At 45.1% G+C, this 20,904-nt stretch overlaps 1 protein-coding gene across 2 annotated transcripts in view; it reads right to left on the bottom strand.

The window, feature by feature from the left end:
* Positions 1–393: 393 nt before the first annotated feature.
* ADAMTS10 (ADAM metallopeptidase with thrombospondin type 1 motif 10) overlaps positions 394–20,904 on the bottom strand; it is a 78,879-nt gene continuing 58,368 nt past the window's right edge. For both annotated transcript variants that reach the window (XM_081958314.1, XM_081958315.1), the window contains exons 19-25: positions 17,579–17,742; positions 16,778–16,904; positions 12,608–12,737; positions 10,838–11,042; positions 6,526–6,702; positions 4,934–5,090; positions 394–2,447 (exon numbers count right to left, since the gene is read on the bottom strand). In XM_081958314.1, the coding sequence (XP_081814440.1) occupies positions 2,338–2,447; positions 4,934–5,090; positions 6,526–6,702; positions 10,838–11,042; positions 12,608–12,737; positions 16,778–16,904; positions 17,579–17,742 (1,070 nt within the window). In that variant the 3' untranslated portion in view covers positions 394–2,337. The remainder of the gene's footprint in view (positions 2,448–4,933; positions 5,091–6,525; positions 6,703–10,837; positions 11,043–12,607; positions 12,738–16,777; positions 16,905–17,578; positions 17,743–20,904) is intronic.

Below are 20,904 nucleotides of genomic sequence, written 5' to 3'. Positions count from 1 at the left end.
CAAAACTATATACTTTATACATTTGCAAACAAATGTGGATGTTCAAAGAAATTTAACAAATGTTTGTGTATTTTTTTAAAAAAACAACCTCAAAATTGTTTGGAAGTGTAAAGTTTACAAATAAAAAGAACCCAGAAAAATGAAAGACAGAAAATGAGTCAAATAAAATTGATCAAATTACAAAAATGAGCATCAGAGAAATTGAAAATTACAGTATTTTGATTTCGTCTTTTATATCCTAGCAATATATAATTATCTGCCTGTATACAGTTTTAAAAAATGAAGATTGCTGCTCTATGTATGTCAGGATTTTATTTGTGTAGTATTTTGAAATGCTACCATGAATTGGAAAAACACTACACAAACATAATCAATATAGTGTCACATGAGATATCATTTTTTAAAGAAAAGCATTTTATTTTATGTCCATATATACGGTAGTAGGAAGATAGATAATAGGGAGGAAAGGTGGATGAATGAAAGCATTTGAAATTATGGTTTATACATGGATTTTTTTTAAAAAAAGGAAATTAAATTGCATGTGACTCAGAATTCTGTTTGAGCAGTATTTGCCTTGAACATTTTTCAACTAATAAAACAATATAAAACATACAGGGCTTTCATACATACACACTCCATGTCACATAAAGAAGTCATTCCTGCAATTAAAACAAAATAAAAAACATGGATAATAGTATTACATCTGAATCAGTAATAAATTTTCTATGGCAGAATAAAAATAAGCCAAAGTGATGTTACATTGAAACCATAGCACCAATTATAGCTACTCTCAGTTGAAAAGCTGGGGATTAAAGTGAGTGATAAGGGGGATGGAAAAATAACAACAAATATCATTGAAACATGCACATTAAAAAGAATTTTAAATTTGGCACAGATTCAAGGTATTAGCAAACAAATTAAAAAACAGATCAACAAAATAGGATCTTCCTTTCCCCATATATGTATTTTGGCTCCTCACATTCACTTGGTGATAATAAAAGATTGTGACTGAACTTCTTATATTTGAAAGAAAACTACTAAAATTCTCATGCATGATCCAATGCCTGTAAGGGAATTCAGAATACAGAATAACAGAGTTGGAAGGGACCTTGGAGGTCATTCATTTGTCTTTTCCCTTCTTTTAGAAAGCTAAAACAAGAACAAACTCACAAACCAAGTGAGTTTTATTGAATTTCTTGTGTTACGTACAAGAAAAAATTTCTTGTGTTACGTACAAGAAAAAAAACACCAATGATTTCTGTTCTACAGGATTTGGGGGGAATTTAAGGTGTGTGGACTTCAACTCCCAGAATTTTTCAGCCAGCCAGCTCAAATATTGGGATTGCATGTTGGCTGGAGAATTCTGGGAGTTGAAGTCCATGCATCTTAAAGTTCCCAAGGTAGAGGAAGAATTTTCTCTATCATTTGATCGTAGGCTTGTGATTCCATCCACTTCTCTCTTTGGTTCTTTTATCTACCCTATTCTGTAACCCTGCCAAAGGCCTGCCTGTAAGGCGGCACTAAAGATAAAAGTTCCCCGCGCACATATGTGCTAGTCTTTCCCGATTCTAGGGAGCGGTGCTCATCTCCATTTTAAAGCCAAAGAAACAGCGCTGTCCGAAGACGACTCCATGGTCATGTGGTCGGCATGATTAAACATCGAAGGTGCACGGAACACTATTACCTTCCCACCAAAGGTGGTTCCTATTTTCCTACTTGCATTTTTACCTGCTTTCGAACTGCTAGGTTGATAGAAGCTGGGACAAGTAACGGGAGCTCACTCCGTTACGCGGCGCTAGGGATTCTGACGAACTGCCGGCCTTTCTGATCAACAAGCTCAGTGTTTTAGCCACTGAGCCACTGCGTAATTTCAAGCAGTGCTTTTGGGGGCAAGGTCTAAAACATGGTGCTAGTGCCTTGAATCTCCTTCCCTGTTGGGCAGTGGGGGATTCTTGTTGTGACAGTGCAGTTGGCCAGCAATCATGGTACCCAGCTGTGTAATAAAATAAATACAAATGTTTAGCATTTCAAGTAATGCGCTTAAATGTGCTTTCCCATTCATTTGGTCTCCCTCCTGCCTCGGTGTAGTACTTCCTAGCCTGATATGCCACTGTCTGCCTCAGTGCGCATTTCAGCAGTGGTTTAATAACGATCCTTAACCAATGGGGAAGATAGAGATTTTCTTTGGTTTCTGGGAGCACCAAAGCCTATGGTGCTGGCCTCTTCACTGACGATCTTGGGGGAAAGAGCAGGTGGAGATGGGGAAATGGTGCAGCTGTCTCCTCCCCTCCTGGGCCTTTTCAGTTTTCCTGCAGTTCCAAATGGACACGTACTCGTTTAATGGCCCTGGCAGGTTTTGCAACACATCTGTCGGAAGTATGAACGACTACAGAACTTAGCTTTCAGCACCAAAGGGCAATAGGCAACCTTGTTGACATCTTTGCATTCTGAAGAGGAAGAGGAAGAGGGAGAGGGGGGGGGAGAGAGAAGGAGGGGGGAGAGAGAGAGACAGAAACAATGAATTAGTCATTCTGATAGAATATTTGTAGCTTGGGGTTGAGCTGTGGAGTTCTTGTTGCTTTCTGTGGTTGTTTGCTTACAGACACAGTGGCGCAGTGGTTAGAGGGCAGTACTGCAGGCAACTTTTGCAGACTGCCAGCTGCCTGCAACTTGGCAGTTCAAATCTCACCAGGCTCAAGGTTGATTCGGCCTTCCATCATTCCGAGATGGGTAAAATGAGGACCCAGATTGCTGGGGGTAATAGGCTGACTCTGCAAACCAATTAGAGAGGGCTGTAAAGCATTGTGAAGCGGTATATAAGTGCTATTGTTACTGATACAGACATTTTATTACCCAACAAGCTAATATCATCATTATCATCATCATCAGTGTGAATGAGAATGGGAATTGCTGTTTCTTTATATATGTAGTTGGATAATTTTCCTCAGTAAATGAACAAGTATAATGTTTCTAACATTTATTTAATTGGGTTCTTATATCTAGTTGTTGGGACTTGGGTGGAAAACAGAACACATTTTAGTTAATATTTATGCAGAAATATTGAAAATTCAAACAGTTTCACAAACTTTTTTTTTAACCACCCCTGTAGTTGCTTGCTCTGCCAGTTGTGGTGAGGTGTGGTTTCCTCCTTGGTGCTTCCTTGTTTAGAGTATTGTTTTCTGCCTGGTTGTTTGTCCGATGTTCTAGTCTTTTATCTAATAGAGGTACACCACGCTTACACACCATTCAAAAGAGATACTAAGTCTAGGAAGGAAATAAAAAGATCACATCTCCTCCAACAGTCAACGTTCAGATAAGCGGGGATTAACACCAGACAAACAATAGGGCAGAAGACGATACTCTAATCAAGGAACCATCAAGGAGGAAACCACACCCCAACAAAACTGCAGGGAAAGCTACAATATATAAAGAGGCAGCAAATTTCACAATCCATCATACTGATGATGTTATCTAGTTGGATAATGAAACGTCTGTAAGTCAAACAACCAAGCTTCAACAGCATCAAGAACTCCACAAAACTAATCATTTATCCATATAACCAGTGATGGGATCCTACCGGTTTAACAACCGGTTCGCTGCGTGCACAGTTTATTGAGAAATCACCTTCCACATTGCTGCTGGGGAGGAAAACAGCTGAGGTGCAGCAATCCACTCTGCCGCACTGATCAGCTGGGCTTCAGAAACAGGAATATAGGTGAGTATAGGGACGGGCAGCCAGGCCCAGCTGAAAGTCGGAGCGAACTGGTTCGCTCCAAGCTGATAGTCGGACGGTAGAATCCCACCCCTGCATATAACATGCTAAACTTGGTGACCAAGCCATAAGGGCAAAGTTCAGATAGAATGCTAAATCGTACATCAAGGATGAACCACCTGTTGTCCTCCAATCGCCGTTTATTACCAGCTTCTAGATGCTTCTGATGCTACTTATAGGATGCTACTTGTATTACTTGTAACTCCGTGCCTCAGAAAATGAATAAAAAAGGCCAAATAATCCAACTCTCCTTTTCCAGCTGATATCAGCGTGTCATCCACCGCCATCCCTGCAGCCCTTAAATGCTGAGGTAAAAAAACTCAACAACTAAAGTAGGGATATCTAACCTTGTCAACTTTAAGACTTATGGACTTGAACTCCATGCTGGCTGGGGAATTCTGGGAGTTGAAGTCCCCACTTCTTAAAGTTGCCAAGGTTGGGCATCCCTACTTTAGTTGTTGAGTTTTTTTACCTCAGCATTTCAAAGCTGCAGGGATGGCGGTCTACTTTTAAAGTCTACTTTTAGTATACAAAAAAACCTCATGCCACTATAATGTTCTGTGGTAAAAAATCAACATGGCTGGGCTTTTGTGAACTTTATGCAAGATCTCCTACTACATGTTCCCCGTGGCCAAAAGTAAGGTAAAGGTTCCCCTCGCACATATGTGCTAGTCGTTCCCGACTCTAGGAGGCGGTGCCCATCTCGGTTTCAAAGCCGAAGAACCAGTGGTGTCCAAAGACGTCTCCGGGGTCATGTGGCTGGCATGACTAAACACTGAAGGTGCACAGAACGCTGTTCCCTTCCCATCAAAGGTGGTTCCTATTTTTCTACTTGCATTTTTACGTGCTTTCGAACTGCTAGGTTGGAAGAAGCTGGGACAAGAAACAGGATCTCACTCCATTACGCGGAGCTAGGGATTCGATCCACCAAACTACCGACCTTTCTGATCAACAAGCTCAGTGTCTTAGCCACTGAGCCACTGCGTCCCTCTTGGTACTTGGCCAAAAGTACCCCAGGCCAAATTCACAATTGGCAGTCTATGTTTTAAGGCTTCTGAGCCACGTTGCACTCCAGAACCCAAGAAAGAGGTTTGAGTCATTCGGCCATTTCAAAGGGTAAGTTCTTTGCTCAGCTTGCAAAACATTCCATGCAATGGGTACCTTCAGGGTTTTCTATCAGTCCAGAGTCACACTTGCTTTCACACTGTTGCATGGCCGAGGGCTTCAGGGCTTCCACACATTCACTGGACGGCTGTCCTGTGTAGGTCACGCACTGGACAGAACGCCTCTGCTGGCCAAAACTGCACTGCCCAGAGCACTGCAGGAAAGAATAAGTTAGATACCGAAACTGGGCTAAATCAAAAGAGCCGACCTATTATTTGAAGTTCGAAGCACAGCCCTTCAGCCTTTTGCTGTGCCTTGAGCAGTGTTTCTCAACCTCCGCCAACTTTAAACTGTGTGGCTGTGCAGATTCTTAGTCATCCAGGTGAGGGTTATCTCAAAGTACTTTTTCCCCCCCCAAAGGAAACCTGAATATGTTTTTTTCCTTGAGGAAGAAGATGACCTTTCGCTTTTCATCCAAGAAGCTTCATCAGTTCTGACTGGATGGTGTGTGTGTGGTGGTGGTGGTGGTGTAGTAACTGGACTAATTCAGTTACCTTTGGAAAAAAAATGGGCCTCATAGGATTTCATCTTAGATTAAAACCAATCAGTATGACAGATCAGCTTTAGTTCAGGGGTCTCCAACCTTGGCCACTTTTAAGTTCTGCAGACTTCAACTCCCAGAATCCACAAGCTGGCTGAGGAATTCTGGGAATTGAAGTCCGCAAGTCTTAAAGTTGCCAAGGTTGGAGACCCCTGCTTTAGATCATGGAGTCTTTAACCCTTTCATCACCATCCTCTCCTTGGCCCTTCTGATTCAAACATTTATTAATTTCTGAATGCATAAAAGGCTGATTTGGTGAACCTGCTTTGACCTGTTCCCCTGAAAACATAACTATTCTTCAGTTACTTTGAAAAAAAATGGACCTCAAAGGATTTCATCTTAATTAAAACCAATTGCCGTATTTTTCACAGTGTAAGATGAACCTTAATTTTTGGGGAGGAAAAAAGGTATTCATCTGGCTGGCATCCTTCAGCACAGCTTCAGCACATTAGTTCACTGATTGTTGGGGCTGAAAAGCAGCTTCTAAAGCACAGCTGATCATTGCAATTAATAAAGCAGGTGAAGCGCTAAAGAGGTAAGAGAAGGCAGCAGCTGTCCCAGGTGGCCATGTTGGGCTCAGTTTTCAGCCTCCAAATGCTTCGATCGCTGCCCGAAAACGCGACATGCAGAGGTGACGATTGGCAGCGATGTGCTCTGGCGATCCCAGCAGCCTTGAACGGGTCTCAAACGAAGCGTTTGGAGGCTGAAAACGTGAGGTGCGGAGCCCAAAAAATGCAAGGCATTGTCCGTGCCAATCTGCAGCCAGGAAGAGGATGCGCGAAGGCCGAAGGATGGGGGCCGGCAGGTGGGCGGGGCTACATTCAGAGTATAAGACGCACTCAAATTTGCAGCCTCTTTTAGGGTGGGGGGGGGGAAGTGTGTCTTATAGTTTGAAAAATACGGTAATATGGCTGATCAGGTTTTGATAGCTTCTTCTTACTGGCTCTCTGACCTTGGATTCAATGCCTCCACCATGCAGTATGTTGCCTCTCGAACAATTATTGACTAATGCTTTAAAACCGTAGGAGAAAAATAAACTTTTGTGTACCTCTCCCCATTCGCCAGTGACCCACCGCGGGGGTGGGCATCGCCGAAGACTGCACCTTATGGTGTTTGGGGGCCGGGAGCTCTCGGGACACTGGGAGGTAGACAGTGTGGCACGATGGTCGCCACTTTTGCAAAGGACAACGCGATGACGGAAGCCAGGTCCACAACTTGGAGTACACTACAAGGAAGGAAAAAGTTGGAATTCATTTATTAGTTGTGATTTATTGCAATTCCCATGGTTATAAATAAATCGATTAAATCATCTTGGGTGTGGATGTTGTGACTTTGCAGCGAGTTTTGCAGAAAGTGGAATCCAACGTGGGTTTTTTTTTGTTTCCCGTTGGAGCCAGCAAAATTATTTTATAACACAAACAGTTCTCATCATGAACCTAACATCTAGTACACTTGGCACTTGAGGAGTGCTTTCTCAAAGGCTTTCCAGAAGTTATTTATTGTTTATTCATTAGATTTATAACTTGTCTTTCTTCCAAGGCATCAAAGTAACGTACAATGTTCTCCCTCTCCAAATGTTTCTTCGCCATAACTCTCATGGGAGAATTTGGGCTGGGAGAGAGAATGGTTGCCTCAAAGTCATCTGAAGAACTTTAAGGCTGAGGATGGACTTGAGCATGAGTCAACACAGTCTTGGTCCAATATCTTACATCAGTGGATCTCAACCTTTTCTTCACCATGGACCTCCGTGGACACTACGGTCTTCATCTTGGATATTGGGTCTGGACCATAGTCATGAACCAGTGGTGGGTTCTGGATCCCGTTCCAACCGGCAGGTGCCATATGCACCATATGCATGCACGGAAGCGCCAAAGGCTTAAAGGATAGGTAAGGAGCGAGGGCAGGCAGGTGGACCCTCTGGAGCACCGTACCGGAACGGTACTCAGTGCTCTGGGCAGGCTCCGGTACGCCCATACTGGGGTGTACTGCCTGCAACCCACCACTGCCACGGACCCTCAAGACTTGACTCAAGATTTAAATCATAACATTTGTTCAAGCCTTCACAGAGCCACTGTGATGATGTCACACCCCTCCCAGGGGTCCGTGGACCACAGGTTGAGAATCATAGTCTTATGTACATCATCTGTTTCAATCCCAAGCACCATAGCTATTACTGGAGTTATAGATGGTAACCATGGTGGTGTTCTGAACTAGGCTTCCCCAGCAGCACAAAGCCGAATCCTCGTCCCGATAAACCCCCTTTATTTAATTGACAGTGAATTCCTCTCCAGCAAAGTCTTTCGTTTCTCACAGTCTTTCAAGATAATTCACAATTACCGACCTTTATCAGGCTTGGAGAGTAGCCAGGCCGATATCTTTCAGATGCCGCAATACTTGGCAAGAATGCAGAAATGAACTAATTGTCTCCTGCAAGAACCCCTACCCTTTTGCTACTATTTTATTCCCTATGGGAGGGACCATTCACCATCCACATGTGACCTTACTCCCAACCCTTGTTCTTTAGCTATTCCCTTCGTCTGGCAACTCTGTGCATTTGTACACTGGGAACAGGCTCCAGCTGTTCATTTGCCTCACTGATGTCTGACTCCGAAGGCAGCTGATAACTGTCAGACGGCCCTGGCCCCAACTCTGCCTCCGACACAGAGCACTCGTCAGAGCCTTCCCCAGACTCCAGGACTGTCCCATGTTCCTCCCCAACCTTCTCACTGAGAGATAGAATTATCTCGTCATGAACCTGTTCACTGTTAAGATATTTGGGGGCGGGGGGGCTTTTCTGAAGATGCCTCTGCTCTCAAAGAACCATCTTTCTGACACACACAAGAGGGGATTCAGCACTGCTCCCAGACTGTAGGGGTTCCCGGCCCTAGTTCATTGACTGGTACTGGTCCAGAGCTTGCTAGAAACCAGTCAGTGCAAACAAGCAAAGCCCCATGAAACCATGCCCTGCTGGTTCGCATCAGTTCTCCCAAACTGTACATTCATTTTCTGAGCAGTTTGGAGAACCGGTTGTTGGAAGAAATCTTTTCCCACTTTACAGAGCTAATCCTGCAAGGAACACAGGAAGGAAAGATTATAGTGTGCCTGTATTTCTAGCTTACCTTAATTGCCACCCCTGCTGCTTTAAGCATTTTCAGAAACTGCCCAGACTTTTTTGTGAGACTTTTATTCCTGGGGCTTGAACAGCTATTTACAGATGTGTTGGCATTATTAGCATCCTTCAGTCTCAAAAGACTATGGTATCGTGCTCTGGAAAGAGTTCCTAAAGCAGCATCTGGTGTGGCTAAAAAGGCCAATTCGAGAGTGACAATCTCTTCCACACTGAGGGCAAATACATTCTGTCCCCTGCCCAGACCCCAGATTTCCCTGGTTTCGAGACTGCCTCTTTGCCTCAGCCTACCGAACAAGTGTCTCTTCGAATTGGAGGAGGCCATGCTGCGTCTTTAGCCTCCAAGCTGAACGATCAGAGGTCAAGTTTTCCCCGTTGCTAATGTCCATTCCCGAGGCCTTTAGATCCCTCTTGCAGATATCCTTATATTGCAGCTGTGGTCTCCCTCTGGGGCGCTTTCCCTGCACTAGTTCTCCATACAGGATATCTTTCGGAATCTGACCATCAGCCATTCTCACGGCATGCCCAAGCCAGCGTAGACGTTGCTGTTTCAATAGTGTATAACATGCTAGAAATTCCAGCACGTTCCAAGACTGCGCTAGTTGGAACTTTGTCATGCCAGGTGATGCCAAGGATACGTCGGAGACAGAGCACATGAAAGGTGTTCAGCTTTCTCTCCTGCCGCACGTAAAGAGTCCAAAGGGTTAGCATAGCCACAGAAAAAATGGCTGAGAAGCAGGATGCAAGCTTGGCATTCTGTCTGATTTTTTTTACTGCCTTTCTGAGGACATGTGATTTTTCCTTAAATCTGGATGAGAGGGCGGGCAAGGCGCCCCTCGACGTAGTGACATCACTTTGGCCACGCCCACCCAGCCATTCATTAGGGCAGAGAGCTAGCGGTTAAGAAATTTGCAGCCCACCACTAACCACGTCCCCTCCGGTCCCCAGAAAAACCTCTCTATACAGAACCGGCCCCTGGTGCCCAATAGATTGTGGGTGGCGGGGGGCGGGGGGCGCTGGCGTAACGTTCCCTTAGGAAAAGTCAGGTAGTCCTTGACTTATGACAGTTGATACCAAAATTTCTGTGGCTAAGCAAGACAGTTGTTAAGTGAGCTGCACCCTGTTTTACAACCTTTTTTTGACCACAGTTATTAAGGGAATCACTGCAGTTGTGAAGTGAATCATTTCGTTGTTAAGCAAACTCGGTTTCCCCCACTGACTTTGCTTGACGGAAGCCGGCTGGGAAAGTTACAAACGGGGATCAGAGGATCTTGAGACCCTGCAATTCTCCTAGATCAGGGGTGTCCAAACTTGAGAACTTTAAGACTTGTGGACTTCAACTCCCAGAATTCCCCAGCCAGCCATGCTGGCTGGGGAGTTCTGGGAGTTGAAGTCCACAAGTCTTAAAGTTCCCAAGTTTGGACACCCCTGTCCTAGATACAATGCCAAGCACCCAAATTTTGGATGCTGCAGCCCTCATAAGTGTGAAAAATGGTCATCAGTTACTTTTTTTTCAGTGCCTTTGTATCTTTGACCAGTCATAAAGAAATGGTTGTAAGTTGAGGACTGCCTGTATTTAACTCCCTACATTTGCTGCCTGCTGGATATTTGTGAAAATGCATCGGTTATTCCAGGCTTTTGTTACTTCACTTAGTATTTAAGAGCATTTGGGTTCTCTCTTTTATGTTGTACTTTTGACTTCTGTAAGCTGCACGGTAGAGAATATTACAATACAATACAATACAATAGCAGAGTTGGAAGGGACCTTAGAGGTCTTCTAGTCCAACCCCCTGCCTAGGCAGGAAACCCTATACCGTTTCAGACAGATGGGTATCCAACATTTTCTTAAAGACTTCCAGTGATGGGGCTTTAGCAACTTCTGGAGGAAAGCTGTTCCACTGATTAATTGTTCTAACTGTCAGGAAATTTCTCCTCAGTTCTAAGTTGCTTCTCTCCTTGATTAGTTTCCACCCATTGTTTCTTTTTCTACCCTCAGGTGCCTTGGATAATAGTTTGACTCCCTCTTCTTTGTAGCAACCCCTGAGATATTGGAAGACTGCTACCATGTCTCCCCTGGTCCTTCTTTCTCTTAAGCTAGACATACCCAGTTCCTGCAACTGAATAAATTAATTGGTTGACAAATTGACTGACGAATGAATGAATGAATGAATGAATGAATGAATGAATGACAGAATAAAATTGGAAGAAGAGGGTCTGAAGAGAAGCTCATTACCTCAGACCAGTCAAGGGTTACCCATTCTGGAGGACAGGTGTGATTATTACAGGGCTCCAGCACATGAGGCCGTGGCAAGTTGCAAGAGGAATCATCCAGAGTTTTCTCATCTGTGGTGGAGATTTTGCGCTGGCAGAGAACACTTCGGGTCCGCACACCCTGATTGCAGCTGCGGCTGCATTCGGACCAGTTCCCGATCACCCAACTAGTTGAGATGAGAAACAGAAAGCAAAATACGGGCATATCACAATAGTCGTTAAGTTATTAACACGGCTGTTAAGTGAATCTGGCTTCCCCATTGACTGTGCTCGTCAGGGTTGTGGCCCGTCAGTGACCAGCGGAGCTGGCAGCAGATTCGGACAGTGAGGAGGGTTGGGGAGGAACCTGGGCCAGTCCTGGAGTCTGGGGAAGACTCTGATGAGGGCTCTGCGTCGGAGGCAGAGATGGGGCCTGGGCCATCTGACAGTTATCAGCTGCCTTCGGAGTCAGACATCAGTGAGGCAGAAGAACAGCTGGAGCCTGTTCCCAGTGTGCGCATGCGCAGAGCTGCCAGGAGAAGGGAACAGCTAAAGAACAGGGAGTAAGGCCACAGGTGGACGGTGAATGGCCCCTCCCTTAGGGAATAAAATAGTAGCAAAAGGGGAGGGGTGTTTGCAGGAGACAATTAGTTCATTCCTGCATTCGTCCAAGTATTGTGGCATCTGAAAGATATTGGCCTGGCCACTCTCCAAGCCCGTTAAAGGTCGGTAATTGTGAACTAGCTTGAAAGACTGTGGGATAGGAAAGACATTGCTGGAGAGGAATTCACTGTAAATTAAATAAAAAGGGGTTTATTGGGACGAGGCTTCGTGCTTTTGGGTCTGAACCCTAGGTCAGAACAGCCAGAAGGTTCCAAAAGGTAATCACATGACCCCAAGCCACTGCAACTGTCATAAATACATGCCAGTTTCCAAGTGCCTGAAATTTGATTATAGGACCATGGGGAAGCTGCAACTTCCGTGTGGAAACGCCCATAATTTCCTGCAGATTGTTTTAAATGAAAATGCACATGTGTGATAGGAATGGCGACCGGAATCCACCCCTGGTTGTGGCCCGTCAGCCTCTGGCCGCTCCAGCAGCCGAATCAGAGGAGGCAGCGTGGGAGTCAGAGTCAGCATTAAGGACATCTGAGAGCTCTGAGGGGGGGAGAGGGAGGGAGGGGGGGAGCCTGGGCTGTCCGTCAGATGGAGACTCAACAGCCCCCAGGTCTGGAGGTGGCTGATGAGGAAGAGGAGGAACAGCTGGGCACAGTGCCTGACATGCGGCTGCGCAGAGGCAGAAGAGAGGAGAGCAGTGGAAATCCGTGGGCTGATCCTTGGGACAGAAGAGCCACGGCTGCTAGCGAGGCCCCACTCTAGGGATTAAAGGCAGGGGGCGAAGATAAATAGATGTGGGAGACAACAAATTTGTATTAATTGAATATGCTCGTAGGTTGCCTAATTTTGAAGGACGCTGGGTGGCTTCCCAGCAAAGAAATAAAGAAATAAATTGCAACAGGGAAAAAAAAGATGGGAGAAAAACTATTCATCTTCCAGCTGGACTTGTTAACCTGCGTTGAGAGAGAAACCTTTTGCCGGGGCTGCCGGAACGCCTAATAAAGGAATCTTTTGAGTTCACTTCCGAGGGTTTGTCATGCTTGGGGAGCGGGGTCAGATCATCCCTTTTGATAAGAGCTCTTGCCCATCCCCCTTTAAATGCAGCCCTCCAAATGCTGGAAAGAATGAAACTCACGCTGGCGGGCATGGCTCAGTGTTGCATGGGCGCTGCCTCTCCGGTAGCTTGGTTTCGGGGTTGCAGAAATGATTAAGCACCGTGGAGCTGTCAGCTTGATTCCTGCACACAATGGGTTGAACTTGACTGCCTGTGGGATGATGGGGAAGGCTGAGTGAGGATGCAAAATCTCCAACATTAGGAAAGGGTAGGGTTTTTCCTCCCTTTCTGACAATATCCAGAACATCTCCTGATCAAATAATATGCAGTTGAAGCCCAGAAAGCACTTTGCCCAAACCCAGAACATTATTTTTAAAGGTCTGCAGATAGTGTCTCTGTCTGTCTGTCTGTCTGCCTACCTGCCTGTCTACCTACCTATCTTCCTTATGTATGTATGTATGTACTGTATGTATGTATGTATGTATGTATGTATGTATGTATGTATGTATGTATGCATCTATCTATCTATCTATCTATCTATCTATCTATCTATCTATCTATCTATCTATCTATCTATCATCTATCTACCTACCTATCTTCCTTCTGTATGTATCTATGTATGTATGTATCATCTATCTGTCTGTCTGTCTGTCTGTCTGTCTGTCTGTCTGTCTGTCTATCTATCTATCTATCTATCATCTATCTATCTATCTATCTATCTATCTATCTATCTATCTATCTATCATCTTCCTTCCTTCCTTCCTTCCTCCTTCCTTCCTTCCTTCCTTCCTTCCTTCCTTCCTTCCTTCCTTCCTTCCTTCTGTATCTGTCTGTCGTCTGTCTATCTATCTATCTATCTATCTATCTATCTATCTATCTATCATCTATCTATCATCTATCTATCTATCTATCATCTATCTATCTATCTATCTATCTATCTATCATCTACCTTCCTTCCTTCCTTCCTTCCTTCCTTCCTTCCTTCCTTCCTTCCTTCCTTCCTTCTGTATCTATCTATCTATCTGTCTGTCTGTCTGTCTGTCTTTTTATCTATAAAAACAGCTCTGTGTGTGTGTATATATTCCAGCATAACTCTGGAACACCTCAAGTAATTTCAACCAAACGTAGTACATAGATGACTTACTCTCTTTAAACAAATACGGGGGGGGGGGGGAGATAAGACACCCCTAATGCCCCCTGGGGTGTATGTACTGTTACAACACAGCCAGTTGTGCCTTCAAATGGCTTCTACTGTACTACCGTAAAATGGCTTTTACTGTGCAGTACAGTGGAGTTGCCATGGTAACAGCTTCACAATACTCCACAAGGGGGCTCCCTCTGATAAGGGGGGAAAATCCAACATTAGAAATTCTATTTGGTCCGGACATTTCCCCCCTATATATAAATACCCGGACAACACTAGGTTATCAGCTAGTTGTACTATAAAGGGGACACAAGTACATTCAGTTGGGTAGTTCTAAAGATTTTGAGAAACTAATATTAATTCAAGTTTCTAGATTTCTAGAAGAAATTCAAGACTGCCCCACCTTGATTTATTTTACAAGAAGGGGAAAAAGAGTTTTGTGAGGCTATCATGATTCTGTTATGATACCTGTAACAATAAAGTAGAATTATTACTTTAAAGTGCTGACAAAAAGAGACTGAGCATGGTTGAGCATGGTTTAATTGGTCTTCCTGTCCTTCTCAACATTTGGATTAGATCAGGGGTGTCCAAACATGGGAACTTTAAGACTTGTGGAATTCAACTGCCAGAATTCCCCAGCCAGCTGGCTGGGGAAGTCTGGGAGTTGAAGTCCACAAGTCTTAAAGTTCCCAAGTTTGGACACCCCTGGATTAGATGATCCCTTATAGTTCCTTACATATCTCATTCTGTGATTTTAAGTATTGGCTGTCTTCCAATTACTTATCAGAAAATTCTTAATATAGACACAGAACTTGTAATACATGCTATAAAAAGCATGCCCAAAGCATTGAGAACAAAACTGAAAGCAGAACTGGCTAAAATGGAGATAGGAATTATTTAGTGCATGAAGATGGAACTGAATGTGTTCACTCCATGGTTATAGGTCACCAGAAAGATGAAAGGCTGCTTGGACTGAAAGAATTAAATAAATTCAAAGACAGCATTATGACATCTGAAGAAAAATGAAACAGATAGACATGAAGATATTTTCCAAGCTAGATGCACCAGAGTTTTGGCATATACTAATGAAAAATATGCCCATGTATTTTTAATACACCGTATGGTTAATATAGACTGCATGCCCTTTGGCATTTTGCTTCTGAAGTGTTTTGTGCAATAACTTGTGGCAATACATGGTGTAAATGCATATTTGAGGGGGGGTGTCACAGAGAAAGAATATATCATGATTAGAACTAGCATGGAGACTTTACCATATTTTTCAGAGTATAAGATGCACCCTTTTCCCTCAAAAAAGAGGCTGAAAATCTGTGTGTGTCTTACACACTGAATACAGAATTTTTTTGCCTCCTGAAACCCTGCCGCCTTCACCAAAATGGCCATGCATAGCTTTTAGGAGGCTTTCAGAGAGCTGCTGGGAGCTGGGGAGTGCAGAAATGAGCAAAACATGGGCCATTTTTTGCTTAATCTTGCTCCCTCAGCCCCCAGGAGCACTCTGTAAGTCTCCTAAAGGCTATCCATGCCCTTTTTTTGACAAAAAACGGGCCATTTTGGGGGGATTTGCAGAGTGCAAAAACTTTTTTTAAAAAAATTGCCTGTTCAAAACCTTGGTGCATCTTATACTCCGGTGCGTCTTATACTCTGAAAAAATGGTATATACCACTTCATAGTGGTCTCTAAGCGGTTTACATAATCAGCATATTGCCACCAAGAATCTGGGTTCTCATTTTACTGATTTTGGAATGATGGAAGGCTGAGTCAACCTTGAGCCAGTCAGGATCGAATTCCTGGCAGTGGGTAGAGTAAGCCTGCAATACAGCATTCTAACCACTGCACCACCACGGCTCTGGCATTGGGAAAGGCTACGTCCCCACATACCAATTGAACAAAAGCAAATCTTGTTTTAACATTAAATATAGAGTATCTGGAAGAAACACAAACAAAAAAGGCATTAAACCAAAGCCCATTGTAGATATGCCAGAAAGAGCTTCAGAGGATCATATGAATGGTAAATTATCTTATTTTTCAGAGTATAAGATGCACCTTTCCCCCCAAAAAACGAGGGTGAAAATCTGGGTGCATCTTATACACTGAATACAGCATTTTTGGTGTGGGAGACCTGCAAAGTCCTCCTGGGGGCTGAGGAGTGCAAAAACGAGTGAAGAATGGGGCGTTTTTTACTCGTTTTTGACCCCCCCCTCCCAGCCTCCAGGAGCACTTTGCAGGCCTCTCAAACTCTCTGCATTTTTCACAAAAAAATGAGGCATGCAGAAAGGGAGGTCTGCAGTGCAAAAACTTTTTTTTTTAAATTACCTCTTTAAAATCTTGGTGCATCTTATACTCCTGTGCGTCTTATACTCCGAAAAATACGGTATGCCTTGAAATCCATTCTGAGACTAATTGCAGACATCACAAACTTGAGGGCATTACAGTACTTTGTGAAGATGTCACTTGACACTAGATTTATGCACAGGACGCGGGAAATCCAGGTGTTATTATACAAATTGTACAAGCTGTACATGTAATCAAGAAGCTGAATAGTGATGAACCTTGTGTGATGCTTAATGTATAGTCTTATTTCTTTCATTGTGGTAGGTTGCTTGCTTGTCTGATGTCAAGCAAAAAAATACACAAATGATAGTAGTTGCCTTCATTTAGACTCCATCATGATACAAAAAGCAGGAACTACTATTTTGTTTTTTTAAAGAAAACCTATCCTTAAGGGGAAAATATGAGAAGTAGAAAGTGATAGAAATGTTTTAAGAAAATCTCTTTTGCAATGTTTAGCTATGAGCCGCGGTAGCGCAGTGGTTAGGGTGCACTACTGCAGGCCACTTCTGCTGACTGCTGGCTGACTGCAATTTGGCAGTTCGAATCTCTCCAGGCTCAAGGTTGACTCAGCCTTCCGTCCTTCCGAGGTGAGCAAAATGAGAATTGGGGGCAATATGCTGATTCTGTAAACTGCTTAGAGAGGGCTGTAAAGCGGTATATAAGTCTAAGGGCTATTGCTATCAGTAACAATCAACTGTCAATATTTAACTTATTGTTCGCTTTCTGCCTTACTTTTAACAGGATCCTTAAGCTCTTACCTCCAGCACAAATGGCCGAACACTTTGTCCATGAGACGTACTGCCATAAATATTGGGCCATGGAATTGCGAACAATGGGTGCATTGAACTTGTAGCGGATCCTCTGCAGTTCTTCTCGCACAAGAACCTATTAACAATAGACAGGCAACAGTGTCACAGAACTGTTGAAAGAAAAGGAACATATGTGACCATTTATTGCAGTAGGAAATGAGGTTTTATTTTCAATGGTTTCTTCTATTCGCTATTTGAGGCCTCGACAACTATGCTATTACATTGCTCTAGTGATCCCATTCAAATAAAGAGTGCCTTCTGGGTGTGAAAACATGCACAGAGCCAAATGCATGAGAGCAACTATGAATTGATGTTATTAAATACGGCAGTTATGTGGGTGCATCTAGATGTACACACCTTACATTTCTGGTCTGTGAGCTGTACTGGCTACTAGTTTGCTGCCCAGATAGAGGTGGGATTTGGCGGAGTTCTCCGAACCAGCCATAACGTTAGCTACGGGTTCTCCTGAACCCAGGCAAACCCGTATAAGGGGTGGGTTCCGGCTTCTTTTATTGCCGGTTAGCTCAGTCACGTGCTTCGGGCTTGCACACATTTTGGGCACGCGCATGCTAATGTGCGCATGTGCAATTGTAAAAAACAAGATGGCGGCGCCTATGGCACCGCGGATGGAACCGTTTCAGGTGCGTGGGCAGCCGAGTTACTACCTACTCAGCTGAACCGGCCCGAACCGGTAGGAACCCACCTCTGAACCCGTAGCAGCTATCCCCCGTCCCCCCGATTAGAACTAACCATAACGATCAGGGTGATGTTAGTTGGGCCCAGGGCCTCGAGAGACTCCGGTTCATCCTGAGAGCGCCCGTAGTGGAATGTGGTTCCCGCAATGTCAAAGCGCCGGGGAGGGTCGATCGATAGTTTCCCGTTGACAAAATATTCATCATTTTCTCCTCTCAGAGCTGGAAGAAGAAGCCAAAGGAAAATGTTTCGAGCTGATGGGCTGTCCGCTAAAACGAAGCAAGGCCGTGGCATGCGCTTGAAATAAAACCGGGAAGCCCGTAATTGTGGAGTCTGTCGGGCAAGAACAAAGGATGCTTATTCACAGAGAATAAGCACCTGTCACATTTGCATCGATTCTGGGTCATTGATGGCTAACCTTTTTGTTGCCATGTGCCGAAAGTGTGTGTGCGCGCACGCGATAGCGCACCTACACCCATAATGCAATGCGTGTGTGATCCGTGACCCCGTTTTGGGCCTGGAAGGCCTCCTGCACCAACCTGGAAGCAAAACGGGGCCCAAAATGCAATGTGAGCACCTCCTCATGTACACCCCCCGCCCTCGTGCATGTGCAGCAGAGACCCAAACACCAGCTGGCTTGCGGGAGGCGTGCGTGTATGTGCGATGGAACTGGGCTGGGGCGACAGCTGATGTGCCCACAGAGAGGGCTTTGCGTGCCACCTGTGGCACACGTGCCATAGACTCGCCATCACGGTTCTAGGTGGTTAGAGGACTGATAATAGTATCAAAAAGTTAAATATCCTGCATTGCTCAGCTAGAAGTTAGGAAAAAGGATGGCCTGGGGCAAATAGAATGTGTATTAGATAACTCCTGGAGCATTCATTAGCCAAGGCTTAGGAATGGGCACCGCTAGAGACCAATAGGACAATTGTTAGAACTAAAATTTATTATTAATGTATTAGAACAGGGGTGTCCAAACTTGGGAACTTTAAGACTTGTGGACTACAACTCCCAGAATTCCCCAGCCAGCATGGCTGGCTGGGGAATTCTGGGAGTTGCAGTCCACAAGTCTTAAAGTTCCCAAGTTTGGACACCCCTGTATTAGAAGATTTGTTTTATATATCCCACCTTATCCCAGCATCTGCTTTAGTGAAGATGTATAAACCTTTCTTAATTCTACTGTTCAAGGTTCCTTGGCATTTTTCTAGCAAGGACCCCTTTTCTTGGAACCCTTCAATAAGAGGAAGCAAAACCTGCACCTTTTGTCTGCTGTTCTGGATCGGCTTCGGCATCCCCGAATTGGGGATGACAAAGCCAAGCCTCAGGCAACCCAAACCAGGTGGAACACACACTCGCCCCACCTGCCCCTCGCCAACCTTGCAATATTAGTAATCTGATCAAGGGCTTAGAGCCCACATTTGGGGAAGCAGACTTCTCCTGATGCCTAAGGCTTGTGCAGACAAGCAAGCTGCAGGAAGGAACAGCAGCAGCGGGGGTTCAGGAACTGGCAGGTTGTACTGTATTCTGTGCTAGGGCTATGACCATGATGGCGAACCTATGGCAAGCGTGCCACAGGTGGCACGTGGAGTCATTTGTCTGGGCATGCGAGACGTTGCCCTGTCAGCTGGCCAGCACGAATGTGCGCCTTGGCCAGGTGACTTCGACCTTCTTTTGAGGCCCTTTATCGCCCTCCGGAGGCTTCAGGAGCTTCTCTGAAGGCTCCGGAGAGCAAAAAACGATCCTACAAGCAAATCGGAGGTCCGTGGCCAAATTTCCAGTTTGCCTGTAGGGAACCCTTCAAATCCTTCATTTGTCCAGGCACGCGAGATGTTGCCCTGTCAGCTGGCCAGCGCGCATGTGCGCCTTGGCCAGCTGACTTTGGTCTTCTTTTAAGGCCATTTTTTGCACTCCGGAGGCTTCAGGGAAGCTCCTGAAGCCTCCAGAGGGCTTCCGGGGGGAGGTGGGGGAGGCTGTTTTCACCCTCCCCAGGCTCCTATAAAGCCTCTGGAGCCTGGGGAGGGCGAAAAAAGCACACAAAAAATGGGGGCTGGGGGGGCTGGTCGTGCGTGCATGAGTGCTGGGGTCGTGCGCATAGCATTATGGGTGTGGCATGCCTGCACATGACCCCCCTTGCGCTCCCGCTGCTTTTGGCACGTGAGCCCCAAAAGGTTCGCCATCACTGGACTATGAGATTTAGGCTGCAAGAATATCAATAACCACTAATGGCAGCAAAGAGCTACAGTTTTCTGAATTTCTTTGCTACCACCTAGTGCAGTGATGGTGAACCTTTTCAGTACCAAGTGCCCAAGTCGGAATGTGCATGTATGCGCGCCCGAGTGCCGGAAACCCGAACACTAGTTGGCTGCTGCCTGTTTTGGCCACTTTGGGTCATTTTTGGGTTGTGTTGGGGCCTTTTCAGGGAGATTTTTGTCCTTTTTTGGGCTAAAACGGCCCAAAAAACAGCCTGAAAATGGCCCCCAAAATGGCCTATTTTCTGGAGCTCCAGCACCCGCAAATACCAGCTGGCAGGCACGCATGTGTACACCAGAAACTAGAATAGCAGCTGGCGATGGCACGCATGCCCACAGAGAGGGCTCTGCGTGCCACCTCTGGCATGCGTGCCATAGGTTCGCCATCCCGGATCTTGTGGTTGACCTAGGTGGCATGCACTGAGGTTGGTAGCTGCCTTACTTCATAGTCTCTTCTGCTCTGCCCATCCCCACAGGGCCAACCTAAGAAAATTCGTATGTTCTTTACGGGCATGCATCAGTAAGCCACAACCAGGTTTACTTTCTGAAGACTGACCAGGATTAGGGCTAGGGTTAGATATTAAAGCTTACAATACAAAGTCAACTGAGGGTGGAAGTTCATTCTTTGAGCTTGTGCGTTGGTTTCCGAACTTTTCATGACCAGGCTAGGTAACATCTTCAGCGGAATTTAGGAAATTTCAGTGTCAGAGTTTTTCTGCTTGTAAGGTCAGTAGGTCAGGTGTGGGATGTGTCAAATGAGGGCCTTGTGATGGGTCAGGTGTGGGTCCTTCACACCTCACCTTACTTGTGACCCACACCTGACCCACACCCACACCCGACCCATCACAAGTCCCTGACCTGATGTGACCCTGACCTCACGTGACCTCATGGAATGTTCGGAAACCATCCTATAAAGTGGGAGAAAACCTCCATCCTCATCCTACACCTGAGCTACAGATACTTCCCACTATTGCAAACAATGGCAACTTTTTGAAGAAGGAAAAAAAAGAGTGTTTATTTTGACCTTTCAGGTTGTGTGTCCTTCTATATATTTTTTTTTGAATAGTTCTTATTTACTGCGAAAGGCTGACAAATTAAGCTAATGGGCAAAATAACCTCCAGAGAAGCAAGAGT

The sequence above is a fragment of the Natrix helvetica genome, assembly GCF_964273705.1.
Source record: "Natrix helvetica genome assembly, chromosome: 1".
NCBI lineage: Eukaryota > Metazoa > Chordata > Lepidosauria > Squamata > Natricidae > Natrix > Natrix helvetica.
Note: the sequence above shows the minus strand (reverse complement) of the source record. Positions and strands in the feature narration are given on the sequence as shown.